The sequence below is a fragment of the Rasamsonia byssochlamydoides genome, assembly GCF_041956645.1.
Source record: "Rasamsonia byssochlamydoides strain NRRL 3658 unplaced genomic scaffold VTN77scaffold_37, whole genome shotgun sequence".
NCBI lineage: Eukaryota > Fungi > Ascomycota > Eurotiomycetes > Eurotiales > Trichocomaceae > Rasamsonia > Rasamsonia byssochlamydoides.
Window position 1 is genome coordinate 115,562 of NW_027192420.1, and position 21,021 is coordinate 136,582.

The 21,021-nt window shown below is 47.4% G+C and overlaps 6 protein-coding genes across 6 annotated transcripts; 4 read left to right on the forward strand and 2 right to left on the reverse strand.

Annotated features, from left to right (window-relative positions):
* Positions 1–1,130: 1,130 nt before the first annotated feature.
* VTN77DRAFT_5123 (uncharacterized protein) lies at positions 1,131–1,644 on the reverse strand (the record flags this gene model as incomplete). The annotated part of the gene is made up of 2 exons (XM_069421258.1): positions 1,131–1,293; positions 1,403–1,644. 2 exons carry the CDS (start codon positions 1,642–1,644, stop codon positions 1,131–1,133), a joined length of 405 nt encoding a protein of 134 aa, XP_069277117.1.
* Positions 1,645–2,598: 954 nt separating this feature from the next.
* Positions 2,599–3,931, reverse strand: VTN77DRAFT_5124 (uncharacterized protein; the record flags this gene model as incomplete). The annotated part of the gene is made up of 2 exons (XM_069421259.1): positions 2,599–2,628; positions 2,696–3,931. 2 exons carry the CDS (start codon positions 3,929–3,931, stop codon positions 2,599–2,601), a joined length of 1,266 nt encoding a protein of 421 aa, XP_069277118.1.
* Positions 3,932–4,622: 691 nt separating this feature from the next.
* On the forward strand, positions 4,623–5,931 carry VTN77DRAFT_5125 (uncharacterized protein; the record flags this gene model as incomplete). Its single annotated transcript, XM_069421260.1, has 4 exons — positions 4,623–4,886; positions 4,949–5,216; positions 5,281–5,477; positions 5,542–5,931. 4 exons carry the CDS (start codon positions 4,623–4,625, stop codon positions 5,929–5,931), a joined length of 1,119 nt encoding a protein of 372 aa, XP_069277119.1.
* A 708-nt stretch (positions 5,932–6,639) lies between these two features.
* VTN77DRAFT_5126 (uncharacterized protein) lies at positions 6,640–8,256 on the forward strand (the record flags this gene model as incomplete). The annotated part of the gene is made up of 5 exons (XM_069421261.1): positions 6,640–6,685; positions 6,742–7,272; positions 7,327–7,438; positions 7,495–7,550; positions 7,682–8,256. The coding sequence occupies 5 exons, from the start codon at positions 6,640–6,642 to the stop codon at positions 8,254–8,256; spliced, it is 1,320 nt and encodes a 439-aa protein (XP_069277120.1).
* Positions 8,257–11,671: 3,415 nt separating this feature from the next.
* Positions 11,672–13,039, forward strand: VTN77DRAFT_5127 (uncharacterized protein; the record flags this gene model as incomplete). The annotated part of the gene is made up of 5 exons (XM_069421262.1): positions 11,672–11,713; positions 12,493–12,522; positions 12,581–12,627; positions 12,715–12,895; positions 12,968–13,039. The coding sequence occupies 5 exons, from the start codon at positions 11,672–11,674 to the stop codon at positions 13,037–13,039; spliced, it is 372 nt and encodes a 123-aa protein (XP_069277121.1).
* Positions 13,040–14,562: 1,523 nt separating this feature from the next.
* VTN77DRAFT_5128 (uncharacterized protein) lies at positions 14,563–16,588 on the forward strand (the record flags this gene model as incomplete). Its single annotated transcript, XM_069421263.1, has 2 exons — positions 14,563–15,383; positions 15,442–16,588. The coding sequence occupies 2 exons, from the start codon at positions 14,563–14,565 to the stop codon at positions 16,586–16,588; spliced, it is 1,968 nt and encodes a 655-aa protein (XP_069277122.1).
* Positions 16,589–21,021: the final 4,433 nt, after the last annotated feature.

Sequence of the window (21,021 nt, forward strand, 5' to 3'; positions counted from 1 at the left end):
ACCCATCTCCGCAATGTCGGAGAAGCCAGCGAACTGGTTTTGACGACACTTGCTTCTACGTATTATTGTTATTATTATTTCAAATTAATAACCTGAGCCAAGTCGTTCTGACTGTCTGCTGTTCATGGTTTTCCTTCGAAGAATGGCTAAAAAGCAACCCCATCACATGTCAAACGAGTGCTCTCTCTGGAGTAAGCTAAATAAGATGCCTCTTTTTACCAAAGCCTTTTCACATGTTAATATCCCATGCCATCGACGTCATTACTCGCCCATATGACTTCTAAGACCCGTGATCCCTGCCTCTCTCTGCCAGTTCGCCAGGATTACTATATCTACTCATGACAGTAATTACTCTTCTTCCAATCTTTTGCCCTGTAGTATAATTGCCGGAGTATTGCACGTGAAATCCGAGTTCTCCTGATCTCTTTCGCACCCAGCTTTTCCGAATCGGGCTAATGATTAAGCAGAATTGCACGGCAAATGAATGGTTGGCCGCCCACTCACCCCGGCAACCCGGCTAACCACACGCTGGCATCCTCAATGAGCCTCGGCTCAAGATACACCGATAACACTGGCGTACATAATGTACCTAGGCAGTTGACCTCCTCCGTGGTCGAATCAAAAAGACGAGTGGACAGCTAGAATTCAATGCCATTCAATATGTCGATGCAGGTTCAGTTGAAAAACAGTATCAGCAAAAAGATTCGTAGTGGTCGTCGCTACCAGATCCTGTCGGCTACTGACCAGGGAAATCGTTGCATCGGCAATTGATCTTTCGGAATCTGATCGTTCAAAAGACGTACTGTACTGCGTACTCCGTACCTACCAATCAAAATGGCGCGTCATCAGTCCTCGAAGGGTTCCATGGTAAGGAATATCTAGTATACTGGCAAGGGATATGGCAAGAAATGTGCCTGATGATAAAAGTTATTATTTTGTGCAGGACTTGAAAAACTTGTATTCTTGATCTCACACTTAAGCAAGTTCTTTTCGGCTCTTGGCCACAGGTTTATGATCACCTGATTTTACTACCTTCTTTACCCCTTCAAGCCAGTAAGGGCGACAAGGCTTCTGTTTCTTTATAAATATTTAATAATGATACTCTGGCTGGAAACCACTCCCATCCTTCTTCAGATCTGGCCTGTAGAAGCCACGGCTTCGAATGCAACAGCCACATTCCATGGTGCAGTGCCCCCATTTCTCCTTCGCTCGGTTGGTGTTGAGAGTCCGCTCGCAACAGCCACAGTCCCGTTCACAGCAACCTCCTCTTGCTTTGCAACGCAGTCGATTTCGCTCAGAGAGAATGGCCTCTCTTCTACATGATGCATCCCATTTTCTAATCCAAGGGCCCGTTGGTTTTTCAACTTCCAGTTTATAATATGCTCTCTTGTGAAGCCAGTACCTCTGATCAAAGGTCTGGAGCTCCTTCTGCCATTCCTGTAGCTCTCGAGCCTCATCGGCCGTAAGAGGCTGGATTTTGGTGAGTTTCTGGCGCGCGTCAACCTCCTCCTGAAGGTAAATTTCACGTTGGAGAATCGCGAACCCCCTGCGTTCTTCCTTCCACCGCTTCCATGTCCAGGCAATCTGGGCCTCCTTGGAACTGTCATCCACAAAATGCTTTTCAAAGAGAGCTCGCCAGGTCATATCGATTTCTTTTTTTCCAGAGCTTTTTCGATTCTCTCGAATAGTCCCATCCTGGCGTGAGTTAGAAGAGTACGGTGGCCATTCAGGGTAGAAGAAATAGTCGTCACCTGACGTACCTCGTTGAATTCCAGCTGGGTTTCTTGCGCTCCAAATCGTTTGTCAAGAGAAATTAAACCAAGATAACAATTTCCACATGCAGCTCAGTCCAGAGTTGGTATGTGTGGTGAACTCTCCGTGCAAGAGGAGGAGGATAACTTCTGGACGTCTGGCATTTTAGAGTGAAGAATAATTTCTTTCTCTCCTACCCCTTTAAATTACCTCATATCTTGTACGCCAGTAAATATTTGGGGAATAAGATGGGTACCTAACCTTGGAATTGCCCATGACGTCCCTAACCAGGCCTAGTTCTATAAAATAGAGATCTTTCCTACGGTAGGTACCCAGGTAGATAGGTGCCTAGCTCTAAGCCTAGGCAGAACTATGGCGAGAACTACACCTAGGTCGTGGGCACTATAGCAAGGAATTATAGCGAACCCTACGGCAAAGACTATGGTAGGGACCACCACAGTAAAGGATTAAGCCGAAAGTCTCTGGCATAGGCATTTGTTCAGTATCTTTCTCTTAAAGTTTAGACAAGTGAAGCGAGTTGTTCAAGGGTTCGACCAGAGTATAGTGTTATTATCACCACCTCCGATTAGGTTGTTTCATTGCATTAGCTACCTAAGTAGTTGCCGCTGAACGGCGTAAACTAATAGGATCAGTCGTTCATCAATATTTTGGTTTAAGAGGTTCATTAGTACAGCATTCATGTAGTCTTCGTGAGAGCACCTTGCCCAGTCTAATATTAAGGAGCTCCTTGACTCCAGTCTTTCTCTTTATCAATGCACCATTTCAAAGCAGTGAATTCATGAAGTGTCCGTGAGGTGAGCTTGGTAACTTTACATCGTCCTCCTGTCAATGAACCATTTGCGAAGCAGCAAATTCCTGTAGGGTAGAGCTGGTCAGCATGTGGATTAATCAAAGAGGAAGTTTTGTGACGAAGACAACTTACGGGAAACGCATCAGCTACACTCGCTGCCACTCTCTCCACATCTTCGGCCACTCCCTGCACGCCCGCATCCCACAGTCGTAGGTTCCTTCCTGTCGTCCCCGTACTCCCCACTCCCGAGATCCCTGAATCAAAATAGATCACACCCTCAATCTGGTCGATGCTACCCTTCAGACGGCCTTGCTCCACCATGTGCGCTGCATAGGCCTCTGCCTTCTCACCCGCGGTCAAGTCGCCGCTGTCCTGAAGCCCCAGAATGGCACCCAGAGAGTCCGTCTTGATGTTCTCGTACAGCTTACTGGCAGCGACGAGATTATGTTCAATAACGGCCTTGTCCAGCACAGTCGATCCATCCGCCGTCTTCGCGAGCTGGTGGGGAGCCAGCTTCTTCGAGAAGGCGGCAACTTCCTCAGGCGTCAAAAGCCGATCTAGGTACATCTTCTCCAGAATTCCGAACTCGTCCACCGATGTCGCACGATCGTCCTTGTATAGGCGCGCTAGGGTACGTGATCGCTGCGGTCCGGCAGGTGCCAGCACAGCGCAGATGATTGCGGCGGAGAGGGCCTGTAACCGGTCGTTCTCATCGACCCCGACAGCCAGACTGACATTGAAGTACTCCTGGCTCGCGTCCAGAAAGCGGCGGCGGGCATCGAGGATGCGAGCCTGCGCGAGCTGGAAATGCAACTTGAGCTCCGGGTCTTCAATTTTGCTAGGCAGGTTCTTGATCCGGTTCAGAAACGCTTCCGCATTGGTCGTATCATCCTCTTCCAGATAGAGTCTCACTATCCGAATCCACATCCGTATCTTGGCTTCATCTGAAATGAGGCGCTGTGAGCTGTCGAGATGAATGCCCTGTAACGTCCGTGCCGCGGCGATGTACTCCTCTTGCGACTCATAGGCGTCTGCAAGGATTTCTCGAATATTGGAGTCTTGCTCTTCGACGGATGCTGAACGGGACTGAAGTAACGTGACCGCGTGCTGACCGACTTTGATTTTGATCTCGGGAGGCAGGTCGCGCAGGACGTTGATGAAGGAGTCGAGGAGAGGGCGAGCAACAACGATGCTGACGTTTTCACTGAGAATCGAGTCAAGGTAGTAGATCAGGTCTTGGGCAAGCTCATGTCCAGAAGAGCTCGAGACGATCTTCGAAAGGAGCTCATTATAGAGCTGTGGCTTGTTCTGTTGACTGGAAGATGATTCGATGGATGCTAGAGCATCTGTGACTTTCTGGGACGCCATGGTCAGAAGGAAAAAGACAGATGATTGTAGAATGAGACCGGGCGTGGGGTGTTGAGAGGATGGCGGAGTGCGGGAGTGGAGGGTTGGTTTAAAGAAGCTAGCTCCGCTTATCGATAAGAGGGGAGCTCCAGCCTGTCTGTATTAGATTGTAAACCACAACAAAGAATATAAGTGTGAAGCCCGCCTGGGAAGTAGATTTTTAAAGAAAAAAAGTAGAATCAATAAATTAGTAAATCCATAGAATAATAAAATATAAACCTATATGCAGGTAGGCTTGGGTGTCAAAAGTCCCTGGAGATAGCACCAGGTATTTTGCTTCAAGCCCAGGTGTAATACTCCCTATATAGATCCCTATTACTCTGATCTACTGTGGGTAAAGAGTTATGAGAATTACGGATGTCATTTCTTTGATGGCCTTGAACGCATCTGTCTATGCAGCTCTGCAATGCCTCTGTCCGGCTCTCACCGCCTTCGGGGCCGAGCCTTGGCCAGTGTAATTGCCGCCCCACGCGGTTAGTTCATGAAGCAACAAGGTCGCCTCAAGCGTCACTTCTGTCACTTGCAGCTCAAAACGGCATCACCTCCACGCCTGGCTGCGGAGTATTTCTCGTCAGGCAATCGCGACGTCAGAGACACTTTCCAGACCGAGTTATTCTCATTCACAGCGGATCCCGGCAAAGTCGCCAGCAGCATGGCTGCCCCAGTCAAGCAGGAGCCAGGCTCCACGCCCTATATTAAACCCGACCCTGACAGCAGAGAAACACCTGCTGGCACGTTATCAGATGAAGACATCTACGAGGATGCAGGGGATCTAGACTTTTCACAGGCCGGGCAAAACGTCTGGTTGACGCGCATTCCGAAGGCGCTGTGGGAGCACTGGTCGAAGTTAGATGACGACGAGGAGATACAGATCGGCACAATCAGAGTGGAGGGCGATCCCACGGACATCAAGAGAGTATGTTTCAACGCTTCAACGGTCTCCTTGCGGTGATTGTGAAGTCTAACTCGTTACTGTAGGTCAGTTTGCGACTCAATGAACACCCCGGAAACAAAGACATTCCCAAAGACTACATCCTCAAGCGCCAGAATGTGAATCCCGATAACACGTCTTATGCCGTACAAAATAGTTATATTTTTACAGAAAAGGATCTCCCCGGTTACAAGAATCGGGCCGACGTGGTCTTTGGCGAGGCGCGCTCCTTGCTTTACGAGTCTATGAAGCGGGAGGCGAGAAAGAAAACTCACAAAAAGAAGTGGGAGCCCTACGTGCGGAAGACAATACCCAGTATGTTCTCTGTCAGTTAGAACCTGGATATAAGGCGATGGACTGACTTTTGCCACTCTCGCAGAGCAAACCGCTATTGTGGGAAAGGTTAGGGATGAGTTCAACTGCATTCCCGTCGAAAACGAAGAATTCCAACGGATAGCCGAAGCTCGGGCTCTAGGGGCTCTCAAGCCAAGGCGTGAAACCAAGTTCGTTCCCAAGATTTCCACCAAGATGCTCCAGCCCAAGAATGTGGTGCCGGGCGACAAGGGCGCGTTTGTGGTCAGTATTATCGCGGAACTCCCCGTATCTTTCTTTGCTTGCCCCTTGACTAATGTCCATACAGCAAGCGACCAAGCCACCAAAGCCTCGTACACAGGAGAACAAGACTACCCGTATGCCGCAAAACGAACTCTTGGATCTCATCTACGAATGCTTCCGGGAATACAAGTATTGGCCGTTTAAAGCCTTGAAAGCGAGACTTCAGCAGCCCGAATCATACCTGAAGCAGACACTAGAAATGGTCGCCCATCTGGTGAAATCGGGTGACTTCGCCATGACGTGGGAGCTCAAGCCCGAGGCCAGGGAGAGTAGCTATGCAAATGCGTTGTACAGAGAGGCCAAGGAGGAACTTCCACCGGACACAGGTTACAATGATGAACCATCAGAAGACGACCCCATGGGCTCGGGGGCTGGATCGGATAATGAAGATGTTCAGTTTGAGAGTGTGATGTGACGACTTGATTTGAACTTTTCTTGCATTCTAAGGCGTTTTGGTATTGGCTGAGAAGACTGTGATCTGGATGGTTTCTTCGATTTAAAGTTTACAGAAGGTTTTGTATGATATATCAGAATAGACAGGACTAATATCAATGTGGAACTGGGTACTTTCGATTACAAATAATCAGGATTTCAGTGGCTTCCGCGGAGTAAAATGTCAGCCGCACTAGTTGTCTGCTCTTTTTCGATGAGGACCAAGCAACCATATGCCGGTCTGCCTGCCAAGCTGACTCCATTATTCTGAGCGGGAAGCCTATGTCGAGTTAGATGCCTCTGTAATGGGCGAAAACACCGTATCATTATTAGTAGAACCTTGCTTCCAGGGACAGTAGAACTCTGCCCGCCAAAAGCATGAGTTGGGTTTTCAAAGTATCCGTAGCACTCTATGAAAGCTAAGAACGTGCGCTTTTTTATTTTATTTTATTTCTATTTGAAATCATATACCTCAGTAAGGTATGATGTATTGTGCCTCTTATACACCAATGGCCCACGGGCGCCTCTCACGTGACTAGGATTGGTGGAGAATGCTACCCACCTAAGCGCCTGCGTTTTCCAGATTCCACCGTTTCTCAACAGACATCATAGCCACAACCTCGTCACCTTACTCCGTACGTACACTCTGATTTTCAGCTGAGACTGCTTCCACTGTCTGGCCTAGGCCAAGATGACAGAAGATCAAGATCTTCTTGCAAAGATCAGCCAGCTGGCTGGTAAGTCCAGCTTGCGATCTCGAATTCATGTTTCCATCATGCTTAGCTTTGCACAGGTCAGATCAACAAGCACAAAAACCGAGCTGCGCAGAATCAGCGACCGAATAACCCGCATTATAGCTCACGACCCCCGCGTGGTGGCTGGGCACCGTATCGTGTCAGAGGGCCTCAGCGACGTCCCATAACTCATCGCAATCGAACTCTCGTCCTTAACAATTCCCCGGCTCCTGCAGCGGACAAGGGCAACGTGCCTGGTAACTCCGGTGACCATGACAGTGAGGTCAAGCCGGGAGCCTCAAGTGGGTGGGTTGCGAAACGTGATCGCCATATACAGCTGATCAACTCTGCCATCTACAATAAGGAAGCGCAGGCGAGAGCCAAAGCAATCGCGGAGACCCAGAGGCTCAAGGCCGAGAGACGAGCTAAGGCTGAGGAAGCTAAGGTCATGAGATACGTACATGGAAATGGACGGCAACTTCCAGCCCAAGCTGCTGTGACCGCCCAACGGCAAACACCTTACCAGATTTTGGTGAATGATATTCCCTTCCAGGTTGCACGAGGAGGAAGCAAATTGATCAGGATATCCAGTGCGAGACTCACCCCCCAGAAAGTACATTTGAGAGCTGGCTCACCCATGTTAGATGATCCAACGACCGCAAATGCCACCCCGAAGAGAGTGACCGTCGGCGGCGTCACATTTGTTCGAAGTAAGACGGGCAATCTCCACCGCCTGGGTGCAGTTGTGTCCAAAAGGTAGATGATGAATGTGTCGAAATAAGATTAGGAATTCCTACTTAGCGCGTGTACAGGAAACCGGGCAAAGTCAAGAAAAGAGACGAGCTTTGCAAGAGATTCTCTCGAACGGGTACCCGACTCTCTCTTCTCCCACTCCAATTTCCCGGCCCCGAATATCAATCATTCGTCTGACCACGTTTTGACGATTATTCAAAACACACGAGTTACGGTTGGATGCTGACGCAAGCTGAAACTGTTCAGGAACTTGTTACAAAGGACCAGCTTGCCCCTACATCCACAATCCCGACAAAGTTGCCATCTGCAAGGAGTTTCTTCAGACTGGTAAATGCCGTGCTGGAGAAAGCTGTGATCTCTCACATGAACCGTCGCCCCATAGATCCCCAGTTTGCGTACACTTTCTTCGAGGACGTTGTTCGAACCCGGACTGCCGCTATTCTCACGTCCGTGTAACCCCAGGAGCGCCTGTCTGCCGGGCATTTGCAGTCCTGGGATACTGTGAGAAAGGGGCAGAATGCCAGGAGCGACACGTCTACGAGTGTCCAGATTATGCCAACACAGGAACCTGCAACAAGAGGAAATGCACTTTACCCCATGTTGACAGGGCAGGGCAGATTCGCAAGAATGCTGCTAACCGAGCAGAATCCCCCACTCCTGATGGAGAGGAAGAAGACATCTCTAGCGACGAAGAGGAGTACGACGAGATCGATTCGGACGACGTCGACTCCGATGAGCTTGACGATGACCCTGTGGAAGTCATCGAGGGCGGTGCTGAGGATAGCGAGCTCTCGGGGCAGCAAGATTTTGTCCATTTCTAGACGAGACGAGACGTCTTGCCCTTTTCGAGCTACTAATCGTGCAGTGACCAGGAAAGCTGTAGATCTAATCGCGACGCCCCCATCTAGCCCAGCTGTTCAGTCAAATGCCCCTGTATATCATGTTGACCTGCGGCTGGACTGGACTTTTTCTTTTCTCTTTCGACGCGTCTCTTAATTGCATGGTTTGCCTTTATGGAGTTTTTGTTTTTGGCGTTAGCAAGTGGCTGGTGAGAGATACCCTGAAGATAGCAAGAGTGGCGAGCTTTCATTCATCCTGGTTTGTCGATAGCACAATGAATGGATTTTCGTTTTCTGATCTCTTTCCCGAGTAATGCTATTAATCAGGGCTGCACTATTACTAGCGTATCAGTCAGTAGAAGAAGACCTCTCCCATGTAGGTGGGCTCCCTACTTACCCTACATTCCTCGCCATAATTTTCGTGTCTCACTCACTGAAGAATAAATATCCAATTGCTAATATATATAACATCGTACCAGCATGCAATCCCTTTGCCAATTTGTATATATCTCTTGCTAATAAGGCGGATTTCAGGAGTTTTGGTGTCACATAAGTTTAGCGATGTTTAGGTAATTGGCATCAAAAATGGTATTATTTGTTTACAATAGAGTAGAGAAGTAAATAGATAGATCGCTATATCTATCATATAGATCAGGTCTTTCTTTTCTTTGGGATTTCTTTTCAGCCTCTCTACCTGGATTAATATCTAAAGCATGCTCATCATCAGATTTTTTTCTTCTTCCCTCCCTTCCATGCTTCCATCCCCATTCTTCGTCCCCAGGAAATTTCAACTGAATAGTATGACTCATACATTACTCCAACCTCTGAGGGGAGTGGGTCGACCTCAGTCCAAAAACAGGAACCACGTTAAGGTTAAGCCCTGCATTCGCGTCCAGTTCAGTTCGGTTGGGCACGAAAAACAAAACCTAACGCTAATGCAGTATAGAATTAAATGCAAGTAATAAGAATCGGCCGAAAAAACAAAACAACACCTGATAAGGGAGGGACCACCATGTTTTTGAGTCTTGTCTTTTCTTTGCATAAAACAAAGACACATACGCCGCTTTCTCCATGCAGTATGCAGTAGTTTAGCAACTAATTAGGCCAGACTTAGTTAATTAATTAATTAGTTAGTTACCTAGGTAGATAGTTAGTTGATTCTCATGGAGAAATAATCAGCGGGGACTTCATAATGCGGAGGTACATGTAGGCAGGTACCTCCGGCGTGGTACTGGCTTCATGATCCTCCGTCGATCAACTGACGACAGACAGACCAGAGAGGCCCCACTGATGTGGACAGTAAAATGGCACAATTGAGTGAAAATTATCAAATATGTGGCTGAGTTGCATATTCTGTCTACAGAATCGGAGTGCAAGATCTCAGAAGTGAGGAATTGTTTGTAGCAAAAGGAAGATAGAGTCTTTTGTCTTTGCATTGACTTCCATACAGGGTAGAGCATTCTCTCGAGCGTTCTAAGGAACGGAGTACATGTTCAAGGCACCATACCATATTCATACGATAGAATCCTGCTCCATACTCAAAGAGGAAGAGAAGCCATGAGTCGAGTCAACTAATCCGCTGGCGTCCAGAAATTCTCCGATCAAATCAAACTAAATGCACTACTGTCGACCCTGTGGGGAGCAAATTAGTGCTATGCAGCACAGCCTCTGCTAAGAGGGAGAGCGGCAGGCTTAGGAATCGATATTCATGACGACGTCACCGATGATATGACCCCAACAATGTCCTCTGTTCTGTTGACTGCCAATGTCTTTTTTTTTGCTGTTGTTGCGGTTCATCCTGCATATGAATGAGATAGAAAACAGATGATGCTATGCTAGAAATGCATACCATGATAAGGGAATGGCACCCCTGGATGAGAGAACACTGCGAATTTACAAAAATAAAATAATAATCGTTATTGTAATAACGATCAACATCAACAACATCATCACAGTATGTATGTACGTGTTACGTAGCAAGCGTTAGTAGGTAGGGAGGTAGGTAGTTAGTTGAATTTCTGTTGTCTGTCCTTCAGTCAGGCAGCCTAGCAGACACAGTGCAGTTGCTTTCGTTCACTTCGCTAGGATTACTTCACCATGAGCAGAGAGCATCTTGTTATACGTGTTTCACCAGTTCCCTGGAAGAAATGGATGCAAGATCCGATTCGTTCGAACTTATTCTAGTCTTTCTTCCTTACTTGCTTCTTCTTAGGCAAGAAAAAAGAATGGTCTGCGGATTCTCCGTACATACAGAATTAGTTTAGTTAGTAAACGTTGGCCAGTGTTTCTGACGCGAAATATTATCCTATTTTTTATTCACTACTGGAACAACGTGGCAGGAATCATCATGAAACGGGATCCATACTAATGAACTCGAACACGGACCGTGTGAAGGGACGAATTTCGTGCGCGTTCTCTCCATAGAAACTGGAGGGACGAAGGGTCCTAACACTGTGAGTCATAGACAATGGCGCCTCTGATTGGCCAACATAGCCTCTAAGGACAGACTACTATACTAACGGCGTCGACAGGTTGTCTCCAACAGAAATGCGATGCAAGGTTACCAATTTCATGGTTTGCTGGGAAATTGATGATGTCGTTATTGCATAGAAGCATTATCGTGGTGCAGCCTCATTGTTCGGGGGCTGCAGCATGCTTCCTCCTGTGAGGATTTGGAAGGGTTTCCGTCTTTGGCATGGAAGATGAATGCTGAAGAAGAGTCTACAATGTCTTCCAAATACATTCTGCACTCCGTGCATGCAGCGATGCAGGAGAACTAATCTTGACGAATAATATGCTCTCCCTCTTTCTCTCTGACGTCGTAGAAAATTCATAGACGGAAGACACGCGAGATAGAGAGAATCCTCCAATGTCACCATTCATTATTGTTATTGTGCTTGCAAATGGTATCGGGCTTCAAAACAGTGCTACTGTTATTATTGTAAAGCTGTGTAAAGTACTTTACGGGAATACAATCGATCCGTATAGATCCTTCCCCTAGGCATGTAGATTATCAGACAAGTCCGGATCAAGGTAGCTCAACTTCAAAGAAAACAATATCTGACTCGAACTTCAAACTTGAGGTCTACAGGAAAGTGAAGATGCATTTCTTCAGGGCAACATGGAATTGACCAACGAGGTCAGTTGCCCCTGGCAGGCTGGGCGAGTCCTGCCAGGGACTGAGTCACAGGACCTTCCTTCCTCATACAGAGGCAAAAAAATAGTTACTGCAATGCAGCTCTCTCTCTCCTTCCCTCTAGCTTCCAGACTGCATCTACCTAACCGCCTCACTGCAGACCTTTCATGTGAACACTGAAGAGCCTCTAAAACAATCTGTCATTCCTATTCTTCCTCTTACTGATGTGATTGACGGCTTTATCCCGGAATCCCCAATGAAATGGCTCAGGCGTCACTGCGTCTCTCGACCAGTGCAATCTTGGTTAGCTCCGTGATCTCGATCTGCCGTTCCTGCGAATGCCTGTGATATTATTTCTCCATCTAATTAGTACACCGAAAGACTGGCATCATTTCATTTGCTTTTTTTTATCAGGAACTGCTTCTACGCTTGTCCTAAAAATCCATACCTCCACCTCTGAAACGGTCCAAATTGAAATCGACGGAAGCACTCGCTTCCGTTCCGTGCCCATACGGAGAACGGAGCTAGTCGGCTGCACTAAACAACGACTCCACCGTGCACACATTGGTGAGACTTGGATATCAATGATCGAACAATTGGGCCTTGCCCAACCTGATCAGGCTTGACGATTTCTCCGTTGGGCAAAGAAAGGTCCACGATGGGCATGGCCCATGACCGATCCGGTTATCGGTCGTGATCGGACCAGGAAATAAGCATGACAACTGATGGATACTGTGGAGGGAGGGATGTATTCCCCGGGGAAACGGTCTCGCTAGATCTGCTATTCGAGTGATTGGCAAAAAGAAGGGCTGTTACTGCTACAGATGCATTCATTCAGGCTGCTCTGATGGAGGCCTGAGGTGATGCCTTGAAGAAAGTACGGATGCCTTACGAAGAGGAGGAAAATGGCCTACCCAGCTCGACACTGGCTGATTCCTCGAGGGGGAAATATGAGATCATGTCTCTAGAGCTGCGCAAGCACCCAACGACGACAGTTCGGGACTGGTCGACTTTTCCCCGAGGCCATCAGCAGGACGAACCACTGCTGAGGTTCCGTCTGAGGTCCTCTTATTCGCTACCAGAGAGAAAAGTCTAAGCTTCTGCGGTCCGCGGTGCGTGTGCAGCCGCCTGCTGGTTGCATGAGCTTGCAGATTGTGCTGACAGTGGAAGGCGAAGACATATTCCTGTCAGTGGTCGACACCAGTGGAGAAGATAACGTGCCTGGCAGTCACATGTACAGTAAATACTCTGTACATACGGGCAGACGCTTGGGGAACAGGTGGACCGAGCTCTAACGCTTCCAGGAAAAGCAGCAGCCCAGGATCTGGATCGATTCGCGCTCGCGGCCAGTGGATCTTCCCCGCAGGCCGGCCCTTAGAGCATCTCGATCGCTCATTCGGCTATCTCCAGTCTTACCAGACAATACGCAAGCGCCGTATCGTATTGGTGTTACGTCCCGTACGAAGGACCCCTCCAAGATGGCTGGTGCGCAAGTATCCTGTTCATTCTTACTGTTTGTCCCTCTTCCTGACACTGGCCTCACGACCGAGTACACAGGCAGAGAAACAGCAACACCGCCTGAGTGGCGATCGCGGAAACCGATTTCCAACCCGCGAGAAACTCGAGTAGGCTTTTCCCTAACGATCCCTCGAGAAATGACCAGTGATTCCCGAAGGCGATGGATGTCTCTTCTATCAGCAGACACTGAAAGATGGGGGAGGGGCAGGCGCAAGGACCAAGTGATGCAGTCCGAGCTCCTTCTAATCACGGTCAAGCCATTGTGGGCATCAAACTGTCTGCTTTTCTGGGGTGGCTGAGGTCACACACTCGTCTGCTGGACATCATGGGGTGGGTGACTTCTCCGTCCATCTGATCAATACAGCCATTCGTCGGCGTCTTACCATACCATTCAGAGCACCGTATCAGGATATCCAGCAACACACCACACACCAGGTTATGTATACTCCGTATAGACAAGTACGACGCATCACCCCGGAAAAAGGTCAGGATTGGGCTACCTTTTTCTTCAGGCAATCAGAGCGTCCAAAGATGGTATTACAGACTTGCTGATCCTCACACTGTCCAACCTCGCTTCCTTGTCTGTACAGACTGCGAGATACTGATTAGAGAAACCTATGGCGGGGTGGACAGCGGCGCACAGAGATCAGCAGAGCAAGCATATCCAAGACTAATTTAATTCCTACTGACTGAACTCGAATGGTACGATTAATTAATTAATTAGGCCAAAGGAACAAAGGTAAGACCGTGTCAGCAGCCCTCGCGAGGCCCGTCGAGAGGGATGGAATGATCGATAGGCCAAGTGAGACCGTGCTGCCGACCTCAACATGCTGATCCTGTCCAATCCAGTCGCTCAACGGCGCGTGTGCCATCCTCAGCTGGATGCGACGACACGGCTAGCCTGACGAGCATGCCAGTGAGGAAGCCCCAAGCAGACACACCCAGGCATCATGGCTGAGTGAAGCATTGGCTGAGCGCTTGTTTTGATTTCTGGGACGTAATGGGACGGATCTCAGCACCAAAAATACGCCTAATACCAGCCGTAATATTACCACGCCTTTCCAGATGCACGTCTGCCCAAAACGACCGCGAAGCATCCAATGATCGATCAAACGCCAAACTCGGAATACACGAGAAAACATCGCCTCGCTTTGGTTCCCGCAGCAGACTCGCGCCTCTACGATGGCCTCGGTGGAGGACGGGTGGTTCAGCGTTCTGAGCCCACTGCTCACGCTGCCGGCTCGCACTAGCCCTCCCGTCTGCGACCCATGGATGTCTCCTCGGGCCGGATCGGTGCTCGTGTAGACGACAGGAACAATATACATAAATGACTACAGTAGATATTAGAGACATGGCTCCCCTGGATATCAGATGCAGCATCCAAGCGAACACAGCTCATCGCGCTCTGTCTTCAGAGAGGTCTATATTGAGAAGACCTCTTTGATTTTTGTGTGATCTCCCTGGTTGCACCCCCTCATCATCCTTCTCATTCTTTCATCTCCCCTCTTCCCTCCTCCTTGTGTGCGTGCCTCCCACCCCGCACCAACCACACACCGCCTCTTTATCGTCTATCACGGCTTCGCTTCTCATCCCACTCTTTCTTCGTCACCAAGACATACACACCACTTTCCACAATGGCCCGATTTTCGCAGCAGCCGTTTGATTTCTACCAACAGTCGCCTTCAGCATTAGAATCCAAAGCCACCTTCTCGGAAGAGGATGAGATGAGCGTGTTGGATGATAAGATCCTTGACTCCACTCCCGATGTCTCCTCCATGACTGACCCTCGACGATCATCGTACGACCACAACGCAGACGGCCTCCCTTACCGAGACCAACCTGTCTGGCCCGACTTCCAGACGCCGCAACAGCCACAGCAACAACACGCCTCACATCCGCAATCCCGACAGAACTCTCAAGTGGCCACTTCCATGTACGACGCAGGGAGCAACGCCTTTATGAGCACACAGACCAGCGCCAGCTATGCGCACCAGACCTCATGGCCCATGTCCCGAGACTCCGGATCATGTACGCCCGCCCAGGTGTATGATCAGTTCTCGCACGATTTCGACGGCAACTCCGCCGGCGCCTTCTCCGGCGGTGCCGTGGGCCCCATTACCTCCATCAACTTCTCTCAGATGACCTATCGCCCCGGGCATATCTTTGGCGCACAGGGAGGCGTCGCCATGTCTCCCCAGTCCAGCCAAGGATGGATGACGGCGACTTCCGAGGTTCAGGATGGTCGACAACGGCCGACGACACGGAGTCCGACATATCGGAACGATTCGCCTCTCCAAGTCCGGCGCGATGGGATTCGGAAGAAGAACGCAAGGTTCGAGATTCCCGCGGAGCGCACCCTCAGCAACATCGATCAGTTGATTGCGCAATCGACCAATGAGGAGGAGATCAAGGAGCTCAAGCAGCAGAAGCGTTTACTTCGGAATCGACAGGCAGCGTAAGTGTCTTCTTATTCCCAAGCGCAGCGATTTTTCTTCTAACCTGTAACACTCCAGACTTGACTCGCGTCAACGAAAGAAGCTCCATACCGAGAAGCTGGAAGAGGAGAAGAAGCACTTCACCCATGTTATCAGCGAGCTGGAAGAGGCCCTGCATAACATGAAGCTTCGGGAAGCCGAACTCCTTCGAGAGAAGAGCGAGTGGTTGGCTACCCAACAACAGATCAATCAATACATCGAAAGCCTCCAGATGGAGAAGGATGAACTCATCCGCAACCACACCTTGGAGACGGCGGAACTTCGGAAGAAGAACAACATCCTCCGCGAGACCATGGAGAAGTTAGAGAACCAGCTGAAAGCGTCCAACGCTTCCACTTTCTCGAACGACTTCTCCGATTTCGAGAACCTTACCATGGATAGCAGTCCGTGGGAGGACTTCTCGATGGTCAATGGCCTCTCTCTCGAGACGGAGCCGCTGCAGACGTCCGCGCCTGACAGCAACAGCAACAGCAACAACAGCAACAACAACACGCTTGTTCCCGCTAAGAGCGAGAAGGCTTCCGAGAAAGCCGTGGCCAAGAGCGACTATCCATTCAGTTGGAATGCGTTCTACATGTGTCTTCTCTTTGGCGCCTTCATCGCCTCGAATAGCGCATCGCTCTCAGCCGCGGCCATTCCAAAACTTTCGGAAGAGTACCGCGCTGAGTCGGCGAATGTGCTGAAGGCTGTGCTGGCTTCGGCGGCCCCCGAAGTGGCGCCCTCTGCCAACCAGGCTGCAGTCTCTGCTTCCTCCAATGCTGTTCCTCTCCCGACCACCATCTCTGGTGCCGAGATGGCCCAGATGACCTCTACTGCTCCTGCCACAACGACCACTTCCAGTCTGGATGAACTTCACAACACGCTCGCCATGCCTACGAAGGAGCAGGAGAACGAACAGGTGTTTGCTCTGAACGCGGATCAGTACAATGCGCTGACAACCTTCGAGGAGGACGGTGTTGATTTCAAGCCCCAGCAGCCTTCCAACCTCCAACAGGCCCTTGCCGCCATGCGTAACAACAACGGCGGCCACAAGAGTCTGGAGGCGAAGGCGACATCGGACGTCTACACGAGGTCGTTGCTGTGGGATCGAATTCCCGAGAAGGTGGTGCGCGACTTCCGACGCATGGTTCGGGAATGCGGTGCTGCGCCGATCGAAGAGAAGTAACCCGGTTGTCCGGTTGTCCAGTTGTTACTGTTGTCAGCTCTTGCTAGAGTGTGCTGCTTGCGATCATATCTCCTCCCTTCTCGATCCTTCTCGATCCTTTCTCTCCGCTGGGGACCTTTTCCTTTCAAGTTAGGCTAGCTGGCCTAGCCAAGCTGAATTTTCACGTTCATGTATTTGCCCTCTTTTGTTGTCACGAATCTTTCTTCTCACTCCCTAACGACAGTTATAAGCGGACAGCGCGCTTTTCAATCGCTGATGGCTCTACGCCTTGCCCATTTCCTTTGTTCACGTTGGATGATTATGTTATATGACTCTTGCATGATGAGATGTGTTTATCTTGATGTGTTTATGATGCAATTTAGCGATTCTGTGGGATTTTTTTTTGGTTACTGGAGTTTGTTGGCATATTTTGGATGACATGTTTATGTGTAAGCAGATGAACACGGAAGACAGCATGCAATGGTCTGGGGGGTCCATTCGGTTTTTGTTTTGTTTTCGTTTTGTTTCGTTTCTTCTTCGCATGTACAGGTTGCATGACATGACATGACATGACATGAAATGGGGCCGGGAAACTTGATCTACTGCCACGAACAGGAGCAACGGAACAACAGAACGGAGTCACCAACTTACAGACAGACCCGGACGGTCCACTTTTTCATTTGTGATTTTTTTTATTTCATTGTTGTTTTTTATTTATTTACTTTGACTTTGATTTGAATTGATTTACAACTGCTGGCAATTAGCAACCGGCAACTTGAACTTACAGTGTGGGACGGCGACTGTCGACATCTGTTATGATACGATTATGATGAGTTTGATTTATGACGAGTTACGACAGAGTTTGTTGAGTTGACCTGTGTTCATTTCATCTTTTTTCTTTTCCTTCTCATTCTTACTTTACCTGGCGGAACTAGCTCCGCTGTCCAGTGACCATCCTTACATTTCCTTTGTCCATTGTTCTGATTTTTTTTTCTTTTCTTTTCTTCCTGAACGTTGCTACCACTAGCTTTTTTGAAGAGTAGATAGTTACCTCAGAATCAGTGCTTGCTGGCCGAGATTTGATAAATGAAAGAAGATCAATTGATGGCCTGACAGACAGTCGTTCCTTTTCTCTTCGTAACTTTTCCTTCGTAACTTTTAACTGATTTCTATCAAGAGTAGAGTAGAATAATGACAATGAACGCATCAACTTGATATCAAGTAATTTCCCTATAGAAGCATAACCAGGGATGATAGAACAGATGTTGGAATTCTAAAATAGAAGCCTTCCATATATATATATAGTAGGTTCTTTCTTTCTCTTTATAGTAAATTCACTGAGCTGGGTACCTAGGTAGGTAGATAGGTGCTGCTCGCCAAGAACAGAAACAGGAAGGAACATCGATCGATCGATCGATCGAACAAAGACCAGATAACCGAACCAGACCGGACCAGATAACCACACGGCCGAAACGAAAATGAGGCGATGAGGCGATAAGGCCGCGGGGAGACGAGGCAGGGAAACTTCACCACCACATTTTTATTTTTATTTTTATTATTATTATTATTTTTGTCGTTGTTTTTGTTTCCGATTTCAGGAAGCAAGACATTTATTTCAATTAGTGGACGAGATGAGATGCATCACATACGGAGCAGGATTGATTAATATTACGTTAACTGCAGGTGAACTGAAATGTACAGTACTCTATACTATCTCAAAAGGGGTTTTTTGTGTGTTTGTTTGTTGTTTTCCAAAGAGAGAAGAAAAAGAGACAGAGCGAGAGACAAAGAAAGAAAATAAAATAGGTGGCGGGGAAGAGGGGGCGCATAAGCTAGCCTAGTCCACCGACTTAGTTAATTACCTAAAATATCAATGGAGTACCTACCTTACATTACTTACATACCTCGGTATGGAGTACATGTACTCTGTGCATACATTAGGTACAGAGTACATACATACGTAGTACATTATTACAGAGTACAGAGTACTCTGTACATTACCTACATAAGCCATTATAGTCACTACGGGTCATTATAGTCAGTACAGAGTATGGGTCTGTACTTCGACTCTGTAGCTAATTACTGTAGCTAACTAACATCTGAAACACAGTGGAACCTATGGACCTGTGGTGGATCTGTGGTGGAGGTACCTACCTACGGAGTACCTACGCGAGTACCTTGGTGTATGGTGTACTCCGTAGTCACCGCATCTTTTTCGTAATTTTGGTAACTTTGGTGATAGCTAATATTAATATCGTTATCAGTGATCTACCACACTATGTATGGAGTACAGGAGTATGGAGTACTACATACTTGGTCAGATGATCTAGGTACATATGTATGCCAGGGACTTTTTTTCTTTTTGCCCCTAGGACCGCGTACCTATACCTATAAATAGTAGGAATGATTTCTTCAAATTTGGCGAGTTAATAGTTATTAGTTCGAGTTCTCTGCCGTGGACGTGGTGTTGTCATGTTCTTCTTCTTCTGCCTCCAGTCCCAAGATATATATATATATAAATATATAAGGATGAGTTGACTTGTAACTTCTTTCTTTCTTCCTCTCTTCCTCTCTCTGGAACTCAGTTGTTGTGAGCGCTTAGATGATTCGCCAATTCCAATCAATGTCAATATCTCGACATGACAGAGTCTCTTATTATTATTATTATTATTAAGTATTACCAAGATTCTCACAGGTAAATAGGTAAATTAACTAGGTAATTAGCTGGAGCCTGGAGGTCGGAACGGCGACAGAGAAGGTATGTGTGTTTGCGTGTGCTGCAGTAAATTAGTAAATTAGGAATCCATGGCTGAAGGGGAAGAGAGAGAGAGGAATCAAGTCAGTTTGCATTTATATTTTTTTTATTTATATCAAAAACCAACTTTTGGTATTAATTGAGAAAGAAGTGCATTTAAAATTGGGAGTGAAGGTCTTTCGGAAGGATTAGCTAGCTGTGAAGGTTAGTCAAATATCTACTTTCCAGGCAGGCTGCCTAGGTACCTACTCATATCATATTCCTTACAATACAGCATTCTCTTCACTATAGTCCTTTTTTTTCGTATTAGGTATTAAAACAGCACGAAACCGAATGCTCCTTTCTATCAAGGGAGCAGGTCAAGGGTCATAGAAAAAACAGAGCTGTCTTCACCCAGGAGGTGCTCCAATTGCAAGGCCAATCCATTAAAGAAGCAGTATCACTGAGGCCACTCTCCTAGGCCCTCAGTGAACAGGTCTCCAGTACAGTATAGAACCCAAAGAGGCACAGAGAACTTCACAAATGGAGAGAGTTATAGAATAATTCATACAATAAACAAGAACAAGGCACAAGTAACCCCCCCCCCCCCCCCCCCCCCTCTTTAGGGAGGACTATCATAGGCAGGGAGATAGTTGCTTGTTATTTGTAGCTATCTACGGCTATGATGAATTGATGATGTTCTATATCCTTCATCAGCACATTGCATAATCCCCCGTTACAGTATGTATATGCATACATAGTACTTATTATCTACATGACTTTCCAGGCAGGGACTTCCTACCTACCTACCTATATTCTTCCGTGCTATACGGAGTACATAACTAGTTCTTGCTATTATTACATCCCCCTTAGTAAGTACATACAGTAATATTTGTCTCCCTCACGCCCTCATTGAGACATATCCCTTGATATTGCTAATATAGCATAATATATAATTAATGGTGGTAAAGATAACATTATCTTGCCTTTTACAGCCATGTAACAGTATACAAAACAGAAGTTAAACCTAGGTTTTGTCAATGATATACATAGGCTGAAGTTTTCATAGAGCGAAAGAAAGCAGGGTATCAGCCAATTTTTCTTTCTCTGATCAGTGGTAAATGACTAAGGAAGATAAAATAAAACTTAGGAAGCTGTCCTATGGCCAGACGGGCTTCTTATATCCAAAATATGGCTAATTTTATGGATTTCCATATACGGAGCAAAGGACATCTTTTTGAATAATGTCCCAGAAGAAGAAGAAGAAGAAGCTGTTTCCCGTGATGACGCCTTAGGACGTGGGCAAATAAATCTTCCACGTATCAACGAGGTTTCTATAATATAGTGATGACGATACACATGCACATAGGCATATACTTTATTAGGTTTCTCTGCTGATACAGATACAGAGTACAAGAAGAAAGAAATGCAGGTAGAAAGAGAAAGATCTGTCTATCTATTAACGGACGCAAAGACAACTAACTGACTGACTGACTGACTAGAACTACAGAGTAGAACAAAACTCAAACTGTAAAAAAAAAACAGAACAGAGGTGAAAACAAAGAGCAACAACAGAAAATTAAAAAAACAAAACAAAAAGAATAAGAAGGATAAATGGCTATGTACAGTAGATATTACTGCATTCACAACTAGCGGTCTTGGTTTGTTCGCTCGCCTCCTCCTCGCTCCTCACTTCTCACTCCTTACCCCTTTCTTATCT